Source organism: Nycticebus coucang, chromosome 17, assembly GCF_027406575.1.
Source record: "Nycticebus coucang isolate mNycCou1 chromosome 17, mNycCou1.pri, whole genome shotgun sequence".
NCBI classification, from domain to species: Eukaryota; Metazoa; Chordata; class Mammalia; order Primates; family Lorisidae; genus Nycticebus; species Nycticebus coucang.
This window is the reverse complement of record NC_069796.1, coordinates 962370-977935: the sequence shown is the minus strand read 5'-3', so window position 1 is coordinate 977935 and position 15566 is coordinate 962370. Positions and strand designations below refer to the sequence as shown.

The 15566-nt window shown below is 38.8% G+C and overlaps 1 protein-coding gene across 2 annotated transcripts in view; it reads left to right on the top strand.

The window, feature by feature from the left end:
* Positions 1-15277, top strand: part of CHD1 (chromodomain helicase DNA binding protein 1) — a 91343-nt gene extending 76066 nt beyond the window's left edge. Inside the window, exons 31-37 of one of the 2 annotated variants that reach the window (XM_053566637.1) lie at positions 286-549; positions 910-1050; positions 6534-6712; positions 9121-9217; positions 11317-11368; positions 11879-12089; positions 13729-15277. In XM_053566637.1, the coding sequence (XP_053422612.1) occupies positions 286-549; positions 910-1050; positions 6534-6712; positions 9121-9217; positions 11317-11368; positions 11879-12089; positions 13729-14074 (1290 nt within the window). In that variant the 3' untranslated portion in view covers positions 14075-15277. The remainder of the gene's footprint in view (positions 1-285; positions 550-909; positions 1051-6533; positions 6713-9120; positions 9218-11316; positions 11369-11878; positions 12090-13728) is intronic. The other variant, XM_053566638.1, reaches the window with a different exon arrangement.
* The last annotated feature ends 289 nt before the right edge of the window (positions 15278-15566 follow it).

The following is a 15566-nucleotide window of genomic DNA, read 5'->3' as shown; positions in this document are numbered from 1 at the left end:
GTCTAGTAGGTGCTGTATATCACTAGAGGCACAGACCAAAGGTCCTTCCTTTTCAAACATTTGCCAATTAAATGAGCTTCTGTCTCCTTTAATTTTATTCCAAATTTGAATGGGACTGGCTTACCTTAGTTCTTAGGCAGGTGAACATTGCATGTATTGTTAATTAGGGAGATTCTGGTTTATCTCTTTCAGAATCCACATACATGCAATGTGTAGACACGTGGAGAAAAACTAGTCTTTGTCAAAATTGGTTAGTAATACGTTGGCCATACTTGCACTTTCCAGGATGAAATCACTTCTGTGAAACATCCAAATAAAAAAATTAAAACAGAAAGAGACAGTGAAGAAAAACCTGAGCCAGATGTTTGTATAAAGAAGGAACCAGAAGAAAAGAGGGAAGCAAAAGAAAAGGAAAATAAAAAAGAACTTAAAAGGGAGATGAAAGGAAAAGAGGATAAGAAAGATATAAAGGAAAAAGATTGTAAAGAAAAAAGAGAAAACAAGGTAAAAGAAGCTATGCAGAAAGAAAAAGACATGAAGGAAGAAAAGGTATGCCAATCGTAATGTAAAATTTAGAAAATAAAACAGCATATTTACGTGTTAGGAGACTAAATTACGTATCAACCCATATTAGTCACAGTCACCGACTTCTTCAGAAGGAGTGTGGGTCTGTAGGGAGGTGAGCACGTAGGTGTGAGCACTGTAAGTGCCTTAACTGCAGGGTGGTATTAGAGTAGCTTAGTTTTGGCTTTCCCAAACAAAACTGGGGGAACACAAATTAAAATAGATTAAGAATATTCAGTGAGCATAACCACTTGTAGAATAAAATGAGATAGAAATTGTTTTCTGAAAGTGTTAATCATTTTGCCTTCGTTGTTGGGTTTTGTTCTATTTTCTTTTTTTCTTTAGTTGAGTGAGTCCAAGTCTGACAGTAAGGAAAGATCTAAGAAATCTGTAGCGTCAGATGCTCCTGTTCACATCACTGCTGGTGGAGAACCTGTCCCCATATCTGAAGAGTCTGAAGAGTTGGACCAGAAAACATTCAGCATTGTGAGCGACAGACTTTGTCATCCTCAGTATCAATTTAGAAGACATTTAAATTATAATTTTATCATTTACAGCTTTTAATTTAGAAATGTATTTGAATTTGATACCACTGCAATTTAGATTGATAAGAGCAATAGATTGAAATTTTGAAAGGTATCTTACTAAATTTAGAATCAACTTGAGAACATTTCTTAGGAGAGGGACTTAAGGAATACTTACAGTGACCTTTTTCCTTCCAGCTTTTGGAGTTTAAACTTCTTAATTCTAGGGAAAAATAAATAAATAAACATGTATACATTTCACACAGAGGGCACCAAGCAAATGGTGCCTTTTTAAGAAAGGAAAAAGCTGTATTAAAATTATAATACTCATCACATTTGACTTTGGCAGTTATAAGAGATAGAAGATATTAGACATTAGCAGTGTATATTATCAGAGTTACAATTTTTTTTGAGATTCGTTGAGGGTACAAAGAATTAAGTTACACTGATTGCATTCGTTAGGTAAAGTCCCTCTTATAATTATGTTCCGCCCTCGTGAGTTATAATTTTAACACAATTTTTTTCCTTTCTTAAAATATGTATACATTTTTCTGGTACTATCTATATATTGGTTCTCTATGCTATCATGCTTTTATGTTCCTCAGTAAGGGATTTAATCAAGAAGTCATAAGGTCATCTCAACTATGATATTTCAGGAGTAAATTTTGAGGCCATTTTATAGTAAGGTGGCAGCGTGGGCAAGCAGTGTGTGTGGTTTGTGTTCTGAGTTGGGTCAGAATGTTGCTGTGTGGAAAGAAAGAATTGGCACATGGAAGCTTTTCAAAATAGTACTGTCTTCAAAAAGCAGTAGGATTGTGGTAGAGGTTATTGTTACTGAATTTAGGCATGTCAGCAGATTGATCAAGACTGAAAAGTCCAGATGCAGAGTAAAATAAGAAAGGAGCGATGATGTTAGAGAAGGGACTGAGTGATGTGGACAGGTGTGATAGGGAATTGCCAGAGCTTGACAGGACCAGGGAACGTTTCATTATAGGCAGCAGTGAAGGAAACATTTATAGTCTGTCATATCAGTGAATCATTCACACATAGTACACTATTCAGAAATATATGTAAATATATATTCAAGTGTTTCCTCTAGAGATGTCTATAATCTGAATCTCTTACTCTACTGTAAGCAGGTACTATGCTTTGCTCACTTCCTGGACCTGAGTATAACCTTAGGTCACTTTTATCACCTGCCTGATCAAATACTGTACTTGAAAGATGGGGATTTTCACCTTCCAGGATCACACGTGTGTCTGACCTGTGCAGTTCTAGACCCTCAGCTCACCCTGCTGTCCCACTGTCTCCCCTTTTTTGCACGCCGACCAAAGAGTGTTGATTTAATGAGCCTGTTCATTTTTTCCTTACTGATTTCTGTGGCATACACTAATGAAGCTTCAGACATTTTCAGCACTTTAAATATAAGCGTTTCTACCACAATCTGGTTCTCCTCGCTGTTGGCTCTCATCCTTCAGTCTGGAGAGCACTGGGAACCCGCAGCTGCTGCTGTCCCATCCTCCAGTGTGCCCCGTGGGCCACATGTGTGACCTCTGGACTTGTACTTCTGTCCCTTCTGCAGGTTCCTGTGTTATGGCTCCTTGTCTCCTTTTTAGGATAACCTTTCTGTTTGTGAGCTGGTCCTTAATCCAGCTTTTCTGTCCATTTTCAGTTTTGTTTTACCCACTCTGTAGAGGATAAAAGTGAGGGAAGATTTGCTATCTTTTTTTTTGTTGTTTTGTTTTTTTGTTTGAGACAAAAAACAGTCTCACTGTGCTGTGGCACCACAGCTCACAGCAACCTCAAGCTCTTGGGCTTAAGTGATCTTGCCTCAGCCTCCCAAGTAGCTGGGACTATAGGAGACACCACAATGCCCAGCTATTTTTTTAGAGTCCAGGTCTCACTGTGGCTCAGGCTGGTCTCAAACCTGTGAGCTCAGGAAGTCAGTCCATCCGCCTCTTGTCTCCCACAGTGCAGAGATTACAGACATGAGTCGCTGTGTCTGGCCCTAAGATTTGCTTTCTTGAAGTGAAAACATTAAATCTTCACTTGAACTTCTACCTGGTTCATTACTGAGTTAGGTGAAATTATACCTCTTGCCTCGTTTCTCTGCCCATATTTCCTCTTTAGCCTTCTGACTTTTTCTTGGAACTACTGAAATGGAAAACTTTCTCCTTGCCCAGTGCATGAATTTCCTCTTCATTCATCTTCATGAGTGATTTTTGTGCATCACAGACATGAAGACTAGAATAGTTCTAAACATAGTCTCAGGAGCCAGGCTTTTGGGGGCTTGATTGATTCCTCTATGTAAGGAATTGCATTTTATTTGGGAATAGCTCTGAATGTTAAGAAATTCAGTAACCTTGGCTCAGTGCCTGTAGCTCCAGCCACATACACTGGAGCTGATAGGTTTGAATCCAGCCCAGGCCTGCCAAACAACAATGACAACTGCAAACCAGCCAGGTGCTGTGGTGGGCGCCTGTAGTCCCAGCCATTTGGGAGGCTGAGGCAAGAGAATCAATTGCGTATGCCCAAGAGTTTGAGTTTCCTGTGAGCTGTGACACCATGGCACTGTACTGAGGGTAACATAGACTCCCAAGAAAGAAAGAAAGAAAGAAATTCAGTGGCCTTTTTTCATTCTTCCTGACATCTTTGCCTCATCTGGCACCTCCTGGTTCTTCTCACCTTGCACAATGGGTCTTTCTAAGCGATGGTTTAACGCAGAGGGCAGAGGGTGCCTCACAGCGAGGACTCGAGCGTTACAGGAGCGGTCAACACGGCAGGAATGTTTGTGCCTTAATAACTCTGACATCAAGGAAAGAAAGAGCGAGTGAGGGTTTGAGGTTGCAGCTGGATGGACAGATGTCGTTTTGTTCTGCATTTCAGTCTCTCCTGTGAGGCAGAGCCAAGTCCTATTGCAGAGGATCAAGTGAGGTTCATTCCCAGTGATGAGGCCTCTGCACATGGGGCAAGCTCTGCGCCTGTCAGGGAGTCCAGGCACCGTCTTCAGGCTATCATGCAGATTTTAGTCATTGGCTCCTCCTTTTCCCCCACTCTCATCTAGCCAGCAAGAAACCCTGTTGGCTCTCCCACACGGACGTAGGGCCCCAGGCATCTGTCTTTTTGCTGAATGACTTCAGACGCCTCGTAACTGTTCTTAATGGTCATACCTCAGTCTGCCTCACACAGCAACCACAGTGGTCATGATGTTGGAGGTAGAAAAAAGTCACTCCATGTCACTTCTTTGCTTAAAGCTCACCAGTGACTTCTTATTTTGGAGAAGAAATTCTTAACAGCCTAACCAATACAACATCTGGGTAACTCCCATAACCTCCTGCCACTTATCTCCCCCTTCTTGGTCCCAGCCACACTGGCGTCAGTGAATTCCTACAACAGGTCAGCAAGGTCAGCTACCTTGGCTGGTTCTGCCCTCGAGGTGGAGTGACTTCCTCAGTCATTTCCTTCAGGAGGCTGCTCCCGCCTTGCCCTTCCATGAAATCTTAGACAAAATAGGAAGCTCCCTCCTCTTTTCTTGCTGTCCAATTCTTCACCACTGTTGTCACCATCTGTTAGCCACCTTGTCTTACTGGTCGGCTTTCTCACACTAGAGTCCAGGTTCCCTGAAGGCAGGTGTGTTTTATTTCCTGAGTCTAGAACGATGCCAAGAATAAAATATGTACTCAACTTGTATTTGTTGAATAAATTATTTTCTAGCAGAGTATAAACTACCTAATTTGAACAAAAAATAGTAAACATAAAGAACAGCTATGAATAACACCAGAAATTATAAAGGAAATTAAATATTTTTCCTTTCCTCTTTTTTTTTTTTTTTTTTTTTAAGAGATAGTCTCACTTTTACCCTCGGTAGAGTGCTATGGCATCAAAGCTCACAGCAACCTCCAGCTCTTGAGCTTAGGTGATTCTCTTGCCTCAACCTCCCAAGTAGCTGGGACCACAGACGCCTGCCACAATGCCTGGCTATTTTTTGGTTGTAGTTGTCATTGTTTAGCAGGCCCGGGCTGGGTTTGAACCCACCAGTTCCAGTGCATGTGGCTGGCGCCATAGCCGCTGAGCTGTAGGTCCTGAGCCTATTTTTTCTTTCTTAAAAAAGGCATCAGTTTGGGCTGGATGTTAGTTTTAACTTTACACAATTCCAGTGTTATTCAAATTACTCCTGACAAAAACTGGAAAACTCGTCAATTGATTTGGATAAATAGGTCAATAAAAGAATAAAGTACTGAAGAAACAAATTCTGAGAACTACAACCACTCAATAAGTAAAAGTAGACCTTCAGAGCCGTGGCGGCGTGAGGATTTTTTTTTTTTTTTTTTAAATAAATGGTGTTAGATTGTCCTGTGTTGTCCCAATCCTCAGATGCAGGATTCCTGGAACTAACCCAGCTTGCTCCTCCTGAGTATAATGTCAAGTCTTAATTTGATTTTGCATTGATTTTTACAAAGTTTATTGAAAGCTTGCCGTTTTACTCATACTGCTATTCTGATTTTGGTATAGATTGTAGTTCTTATTTTTATAATAAATTATACAATTATTGATATGTTATCCATTTATTAGCATGCTGGGCAAGGATGGATAGGGCAAGGAAAGGTCCATCTTTATCAACCACCTGCTATTGCCTAACCACCCCAAAGATGAGAGTAGCAAAAGCCATTATTAGCCATTTTGTGTGTCCCAACAGTTTGGAAGAATAGACAATTTATACATTCAGCTATAGTGATTTTATTTATTTATTTATTTATTTTTTTTTTTTTTTTGAGACAGAGCCTCAAGTTGTCACCCTGGGTAGAGTGCCATGGCATCATAGCTCACAGTAACCTCCAACTCCTGGGCTAAGCGAGTCTCCTGCCTCTGCCTCCCAAGTAGCTGGGACTACAGGCGCCCGCCACCTGCAACGCCTGGCTATTTTTTGGTTGCAGCTTTCATTGTTGTTTTGGCGGGCCTGGGCTGGATACGAACCTGCCAGCTCAGGTGTATGTGGCTGGTGCCTTAGCCGCTTGAGCCACAGGCACCCAGCCCAGCTATAGTGATTTTAATAGCTTTGCTAGTATGCCACATATTTTATCACATGAATTTATTTTTTATTTTTTACTGTATATTATAGTGGATAATAGACTATTAAGTTGTATTTCAAAACATTTTACTTTTAATGTTTAAGACTGCTTAGAACAGCATGCTGTAGTATAAAAAGTAACAGTTTATGTAGATGATAACATGAAATGAAAAGCTTTTACTTACACAAAGCTAAATGGTTAGTGGAAAGCCTTACTTTCTTAGGAAAAAATCTGAAGGGGAAAAAAGGCAGTGAGATTAAACTACTTACTTTAATAGCTTATATCAAACAATGCTATACCATGTAAATATCATTGAAAGAAGGTCTTGTTGAATTCAGGGTTTTAATAAATATATTCTTATTTTCCATTTTTCAAGTGTAAAGAAAGAATGAGGCCTGTCAAAGCAGCTTTGAAACAACTTGACAGGCCTGAGAAAGGCCTTTCAGAAAGAGAGCAGCTGGAGCACACCAGACAGTGCCTGATCAAGATCGGAGACCACATCACGGAGTGTCTGAGGGAGTACCCCAGTCCTGAGCAGGTGAAGCAGTGGAGAAAGTGAGTGTGACACTTCTCAGGACACACATAAAAATGATGTAGCTGTCTTTTATGTTTCAATTTAGTTTTCTACTTCTGAAGTTTGGGTAACAAAGTAATGTTTAGAAAGGTGACCTGAGGGTGTGATTGTTTTATTTTTTCCTTTTAAAGCTTTTTATTCATGAGTGATTTACTTAATTACGTATCATAATATACTGCAAGTGAAATAAGAAATAGTGAAAGCAGTTTCATTAAAGTTCAGTTTGCATTTTATTTTAAACAGCAGTCTTTGCAATTCACCAAATTACTCTCAGTAATCTTTTTTTCCCTGAGTGTTAGAAATTAATGTGCCCTCAAAGTGTATAGTTACATAAATTTAGCAATTTATCTTCTAGGTACATGCATAAAGTTACAAAAATTAACATTCTCTAGCAATGTGAAATGTGAACTTCTATTTTCTTTTTTTTTGAGACTGAGTCTCACTTTGTTGCCCTTGGTAGAGTGCTGTGGCGTCACAGCGCATAGCTATCTCAAACTCTTTGGCTGAAGAGATTCTTTTTCCTCCGCCTCCCAAGTAGCTGGGACTACAGGCACCTGCCACAATGCCCGGCTATTTTTAGAGACGAGGTCCCGTTCTGGCTCATGGTGGTCTCGGACTCCTCAGTTCAGGCAATCCACCCATCTCAGCCTCCCAGAGTGCTGGGATTACAGGCATGAGCCACCATGCTCAGCTCAGACTTCTATTTTCACAGTTGATCTTAAAATGGTAAATTTGTGCTCCTAAAATTACCAGATCCAAATCACTGTTAAGCCAAACTACTAGATAAATTAGAAATAAAATTAAATGAGCATACATCAGGCACGGGTACCATTGTCAGCCTGCTGGCTTCTCTGCTCTCAGTAGTGCATCTGCACATTAAAAAGGAGAGTGGTAATAAGGATGACAGTGAAGTTTAAAAGAAAATCCATTCTTGTTCTCTTACTCTGTAATCTCAACCAAGACCCATTTAAAGAAAGGAGATAGAGGTAGACCTGTGATTACAGAAGAGCTGACAAGCACGTTCTCACAGTGACCATGGTTATCAGCTTTATTCATTGTTTGTAGATATTTCTATATGTCTTTATATCTTATGGGTCAAATTTCTTGAAAACAAATAAAATACAACACTGGTTTTTGTTTGAAGATTGATAGAGTGATGATCAGAATAATAGGATGTGTGTTTGCATTTCATTTTTCTATCAAATACGTCTCATTCTAAATGATCCTTTTAGTAGTATTACATGTACCTAGAAGATAAATTGCTAGTTATTCATTTTACAGAAGGAAAAAATGGATACAAGTGCTGAGCTATATAAGGCTCGGACTCTGGGACATGACAGAGGAAGTTTCTAGAAGCTGGCCTTGAGAAAGAGGCACTGGGTTTAAGGCCACGACAGTGCTGGCCCCAGCTTTGGGGCTTTACTCATGGTCAGCCACTATGCAGGTTAAATACTCAAGACCAGGATATAATTCCTCACTAGATTTTTATAGGGGAGAATGTATTTTTAAGAATAATTTAATTATGAACAAAAAGATTGAGTTTATTAACTGCCTGACTTTTATGCTCTTGTGAATTAACTGTAGAGGGCAGGTATGTTAGAGATAGTCTGTAAATCCATGTAGAGGCTAGATAAATTTTCTTAGTTCTGTGCATTTTAGTTCAGTCAGGTGTCATTTATTTTCTGATTTAAGTTTATTCTTAAAATTTATTTCAAGGTAAATGTTCTATCTGTAATTAGTATATTTTTGTCTTTTGGGGACTACTACGCACACACTTTTTGTTTGAGGTATGTTTGACAATTAAAAATTGAATATATTTAAGGTGTACAGTTTGATGATTGGATATACATTGTGAAACAGGCAATACAATCTGAATAGTTACTAATTCCTGCCTTGGGATGGGAAGAGGGACCTAGAGATGCCATGCTGTACCTGGTTCACAGTGTCTAGTCCTGTTACTCTTGGGACCATTATATTATAAAACAGTAATTGGATTTTTAATGAATTATTGAGGGAAGTTCTTTATAAGCTTAATTCATATTATCTGATGCTCTTTCTACCAAGACTAATACACCTGTTCCTCAAATACATAATCTAGATCACAGTAAGAACTTCTGAGTTCCTTCCCGATTTGTTACTTGGCACGTTTCAACTTAGGATTTATTACTACTTTTCACTGCAAAGATTATGAAATGAAGGCATTTGGAAGAGAAATAAAATTGTGTTCATTTTCATTAGTGTCTTATTCACGTACGAAGTTTTAAAAAATATGAGAATCTGATTAGACTTTATCCCAGAGAGGGCTGTGTTTGTTTTTGTCTGGAGGGGAGGGGTTTAGTGAGAAAGCTAAATATTCTCCACCAGACTAATTTGCCATTTTTTCTTCTAGAAACCTGTGGATTTTTGTATCTAAGTTTACTGAGTTTGATGCAAGAAAATTACATAAATTATATAAGCATGCTATTAAAAAACGGCAAGAATCTCAGGTAAAGTAGTGAATCATATTTTTTCTCTTAATTGTGTGATATTCTTTCTTACAAAAAAATTCTATTAATAAGTTTAGAAGGAATGAGGGGAATAGAAATCCACCATTAGAATACCCCAATTATGATGGCTGCAGGAGATGCCACAGAAGGTGGAGGACAGAGCGGCAAGAAGATGGGTTATTGGTGGAATCTAAAAAGATCTCTTCTGAGATGTTTAGCATCTTTTTTTTTTTTTTTTTTGTAGAGACAGAGTCTCACTGTACCGCCCTCAGGTAGAGTGCCGTGGCGTCACACGGCTCACAGCAACCTCTACTCTTGGGCTTACGCGATTCTCTCGCCTCAGCCTCCCCAGCAGCTGGGACTACAGGCGCCCGCCACAACTCCCGGCTATTTTTTTATTGCAGTTTGGCTGGGGCTGGGTTTGAACCCTCCACCCTCGGCATATGGGGCCGGCACCCTACTCACTGAGCCACAGGCACCGCCCGATGATAAGCATCTTTGTTATGATATTTATTGACAAAAGAAAAATAATTTTATAGAAGAAAAACTTGCCTGAAGGACCCTGACCTGGGTTGGGGGTCAACAAGGGGAGATGACGTTAGGGGAAAATCATCAGACTCTGCACCAGCTTAATGCAGAGGCTGAGAGGCCTGGAGAGGCAGCTGTAACTCTCTGACTGTTCAGAATCCTTTATTGATCTCTGACACAGAAGCGTACATGCTCAATATGAAGGGGCCAAAATTCCTATCAGATTAGAAGAATCCCAAGTCCCCAGGAAGACTAGGTTAGGAGGACATGCTGAATGATGGGGAACATTGGCTAGTGAGTTGTCAATAATGGCTGATAACATATTTAGAAAAAGGGGAAGGGGAAAACAAATTTCATTCCTGCAGGGCAAGCAATAAGGTTTGGTAATCTAACTGCCAATCTGGACTTCAAAGGATTTAGATCCACCCACCTGCTGGGGGTAGGGATGGTCTTAGTGACTTTGCCTGCCTGGGCCTGGGGCTCCTTTCATCCTTGGAGGTCTTGATGAGGCTTCAGGGATTCTGAGGCGCCCAGCTGAGAGAGAGGCCTGTTTGCCTCCTACAGGACACCACTGTCAATAAGTGACAAAAATGGGGACCTTAACCCTCCTTACCACTATCATGACAGGTCAACATCATGGATTCTCTGATGTGCACTGTGGAAGGCACATCACTTGTGGGGAATTGTTGTCTAAAAAGTATGGCCCCGGTCTAATACATCATATAAGAAAAACCCCAGGCAGCACCCATAGCTCAGTGGGTAGGGCACCAGCCACATACATTGAGGCTGGTGGGCTCGAACCTGGTCCAGGCCAGCTAAACAACAGTGACAACTGCAGCAAAAAAAAAAGTCAGGCATTGTGGCGGGCGCCTGTAAGTCCCAGCCACTTGGGAGGGTGAGGTTAGAGAATTGCTTAAGCCCAAGAATTTGAGGTTGCTGTGAGCAGTGATGCCACGGCACTCTACCAAGGGCAACATAATGAGACTCTATCTCAAAAATAAAATAAGAGAAAAGAAAAATACCAGACCAGCCCCATTGGAGGAATCTTCTTTACTTTCTGGTACTCTCCAAAGGTATCCTGATTACAAAATGTAAGACCAAGGAACTATACCAGAAAAAGACAACTAAGTGGAATGTAGGGTTCCCAGGTATATCTTGGAGCAATAGAACATGAGTGGAAAAATGTGAAATCTGATTGAAGTATAAATTCAGTTACTAGTAATTACCTGTTTCTGATCATGATACTATGGTCAGGATTTACGTTAGAGGACAGGTGAAGGTCTTTGGGTACTCACAGGACTATTTTTGCAACTTTTTTGCTGTGTCTAAATTATGTCAAAGTCAAATCTCTCTTAAAAGTGGCATGGGATAGTAGTTTATAGTTTTTTTTTTTCTTAGAAGCTTACAATTACAGTTAAGTTTTTACTTTTTTAAAAAGATCTAAAAATACTATGAACATTGTTATGGGAAGACATTGTTTAGATTTTCCTCTTGTGAGCTCCCCTACCCGCTATTCTGTGGGAGTATCTGAGGTCCCTTAAGAGATTCTTACATGTGTGCATTTATTCCAGCAACATGGTGATCAGAACAGCAGCTTGAATGCTCATATGATTAGAAATCCAGGTAAGTAAATCTTACTAATTGTTGTGGAAAATCAATTTAAATATTGTTTTCCTTCCTTTGTTGTAGAGAAACCAATATAAAAATGGCTCTCAGGTTTTTTTATTTAGAAATACCTTTGTATTGAGAAGATAATGTAATTCAAAACCATACCTACATTATGTTATAAAATCTGTTCTCTCAAGCAGTAATCTGTTTTAACTCCTTATTCCTTCTATTAACCAACCTTTTGCCAGTGTCCAGAAATTATATAATAATTTGTCTGAGAAGGACATGGGCTCCATACTTTCCAATTGTGGTTTTTCTCACATTTCAGAACCAAGTGGCCCTTTTTAAAGCCTTGGTATGATTTTTTTGACCATTTCTACAGCCTTAAAACTGCCTCTGTTGTTTGGGAGCTGACTTTGTTTTGACAAGAGTTAAAAAATGAGCTTTTGTTATTTAGCAAAATTAGTTTTGTCATATATTTTTTGAAAGTCATTCACAAAGGTGGACTTTTTTTTAATCTAACAGATGTGGACAGATTAAAAGAGAATGCAAATCACGATGACAGCAGCAGGGACAGTTACTCTTCAGACAGACACTCGTCTCAGGGCCACGACCGGCACAAAGACCGGCACCAAGGAGACTCGTACAAGAAGAGCGAGTCCAGGAAGCGGCCCTATTCCTCCTTTAGTAATGGCAAAGACCATCGGGAGTGGGGGCACTACAAGCAGGACAGCAGGTAGCCCTGTTGCTGTCACACCTTTCTCTTCCAGGTTGTGTTAGCCGCATTAGCCCTACCAGCCAGCCAGTCTTCAGGCCCTGAGACAAGACTTGTGGAGAAAGGTCTCAGTGCATAATTAAGAAAATTTGATATGTACTGCTCTTTGTTAAAATTGAGGTCAAATGTACAATAAGAAATTATTTGGTGGAGGGAATTCTATCATTATCAGTTGTAGAACTCATTTTTATTAGAGAATAAGTTCAAATACTCTTTTAAATATCACAGTGGAATAAAACAATAGCTTGATGGAATAATGCGTCAGATTTGGTTGGAGAAAGTTGGCATTCTATATTTTTAAAAATGAGAGGAGAAAACGGTTTATATGAGCACACCTCATTGAGGTTGAATATAATCTTATCAATTTGAGATGGTCTTGAAACCAAGTTTTCTTGTTTATTGTTTTTTGAAGCTTTTAAACAGTGGGTGCATGAATGTCATGACAACACGAGAATACTTTTTATTCCTTTATTGTTCGAGGTGCATTTTCTATAGTTAATGATCTTAGCTAAAAGTGAACTCGAAAGAATAATAAGGTTAGAGATTAATTATAAGACTGTGTGTCTTAGTCATACTCACTGTGAAACATGTGCTCTCTGAGACCCATCACAGCACAGGCACGCCCTTAGGTGTCTCCTATCAGGGGCCATGTAATGAAAGGAAAAGCCATGTATATAATAGTATGTATTTATGATTTCACAGAAAATTCACAGGGTGTATTTTATGTTGTTTGTAGAAAGGACTTGTCAACCAAAAGACTTATTTGTTCAGTGCATTGTCTGGGAAAAGCAAACACTTCAGAGATCACTTTTCATTAAACTGCCACATTCACAGGTGGAGAAGGTTTCTCGAGGCTTATTTATGCTTCAAGTCTCATTATACGTAATTAAGTAATTAGACCCGACTTGAGGGAGCTCTTAGGAGACATCACCAACCAATGAAAATTTGCCTTTACAGATTATTTCATAACTATGTTCTAACATTTTTGTTTTTTCCTATTTGGAAGTGTGGAAAAGACTGATTTCAAGGGTATTCTGGATAGTTGTAGTTATTTTAATTTCAACTTCCAGGCAGTTAAGATGCATTAATACAAATGATATATAAAATAATAAGCTAATTCTCAGCTGGACACTGTGGCTCACACCTGTAATCCCAGGACTCTGGGAGGCTGAGGCAGGTGGATTGTTTGAACTCAGAAATTAAGAGACCAGCCTGAGGAAGAGTGAGACGTTGTCTCTACTAAAAATACAAAAACTAGCTGGATGTTGTTTCTGGAGCCTGTAGGCCCAGCTACTTGGGAGGCTGAGGCAGGAGGATTGCTTGATCCTAGGAATTTGCAGTTGCTGTGAACCACGGTGAAACCATAGCATCAGGGTGCACAGTGTATGGTTCATTTTAGTTTTATCAATCATAGTTTTTTCAAAGAACTATTTCCAGTGATTTTTAAGTTAATTTAGGAAGTTTTTAAGGAAACACTGGACTTGCATACTTAAAAGCATGTTTTAAGTTACTTTTTGATTTTGCTTTTTAATAAGATTTTTGGTAATATTTCAATTTACATTATTAATCTGACTAAAATCCCCTATTTCTCTTTTGTTAGATATTACAGTGACAGAGAAAAACACAGAAAACTGGATGATCACAGGAGTAGAGACCACAGGCCAAATTTGGAAGGAAGTTTAAAAGACAGATCTCATTCTGATCATCGGTCTCATTCAGACCATCGGTTACATTCAGACCACAGGCCAAGTTCTGAATATACACACCATAAATCTTCCAGGGATTATAGGTATCACTCAGATTGGCAAATGGACCACAGAGCTTCCAGCAGTGGCCCCAGGTCACCACTAGATCAGAGGTCTCCTTATGGCTCCAGATCTCCGTTTGAACATTCAGTTGAACACAAAAGTACGCCTGAGCATACCTGGAGCAGTCGGAAGACGTAACAAACACTGATACTTCGTCTTTCTGGACTTTTCTTTTAGCCATATATCCTAAACCAACACAGTGATTGCCTTACATGACTTGAACGATATGAGCAGATCTTCTATCAGTAGCAGTATCGTTACTTCTTTCCAGGATGCAAGGTCTATCATCCCAACAGAAGAGAAAATATTTTTATATTTAAGGATAATGCTGCACTGTACTACAAATACTGTAGTACTTTTTTTTTTTTCTTTTTTAAAGAAATGGAAAATGTTTACTATTACAGGGACCTCAACACTGCCCTCACATATAGGCTGGATAAAACTGTTTTTAAGTCAGTATTTTAGACTGACCTCCATTTAAATTATGTTTATATATGAACTTTTACTCTGCCCTGTGATCATGTTTCAGGAAGGAATGAAAGAGAGTTCTTTCTTAATAAAGAGAAACACTCAAGGACTTTGTTCACTTTCCAAAGCTACTTGTTTACATTGTACACTGCGACCACCTTGCCGCTTTTCATCACAAGCTTGAATATTTAAATTCTGTACTTATATCTGTAAAATAGCCAGGAATTTTCTGTTTGTGATCTATTATTATGCCTTTTTACAAAAGAAAAAATGGCTGTAAATTATTGTAAATGGATTAAATGAACTTTCCTTAGTTATTTCCCCTTCTCAGGCTTTTTTTGACTGTTCCTTTCCCTACCAACTCAGGCATTCTTATTAAAAAAAAAAAAAAAAAAGAAAGAAAAAGAAAAATCAGTGTAATAACACTTTTTAATGATTTGTCTTGATGGAATCATTGTTTAGAATGTAAAAATGGGGAAAGGGGCCACTTAATTCCATTAGTCCTCTTTTATATTGAATATTTTATTACATGTTATTTCTTCCCCCTTTTTCTTTTTTAGTCAATATTGTGTTTGTAGTTTTTTTTAAATCGTGAGATAATATGTAAAATCTAAACTGCATGCTCTGAAAACTTTTTTTTTCAGATGCATTTGGTTTATAAGGGTAGGTGTATGAACACTCAAAATCCAAATGGCCAAAAGTTACTGTAAATCCATTTGTTTTCCCTCTCACATGGGCAATAATGTCAAATGTGCTATGCAGCCAGGTTAACATTTTAGATAAACTTGATCGACTTTTAATATAAAATGTTACAATGCACACTGATTGTATATAAAAACCTTATATATGACAAATTAAATTTAAGAAAAAGGATGTGTGGGCTCCTGTAATTTTCTGCTGCATTCTTACTCCCTCAATGCATTTAACTTTTTTTTTTTAAAGCAACAGCTCCCAGAAAAAGGATATTTTGGTAAGAATTGGATACTGGTGATGTGTGGCGCTACAATGGAATCTATTTTGAAGACGGTGTGACTTTGTGTAAAATAAAACTTAGGTCAGAGAAAGTGTTGTTGGGCTCTTAGCTTCCTGCAGTTATTTTCTTGAGACACCTTATATTTATTCAGAGTTCTATTTTGTTATATGCAGTGGGGATTTCTAAATC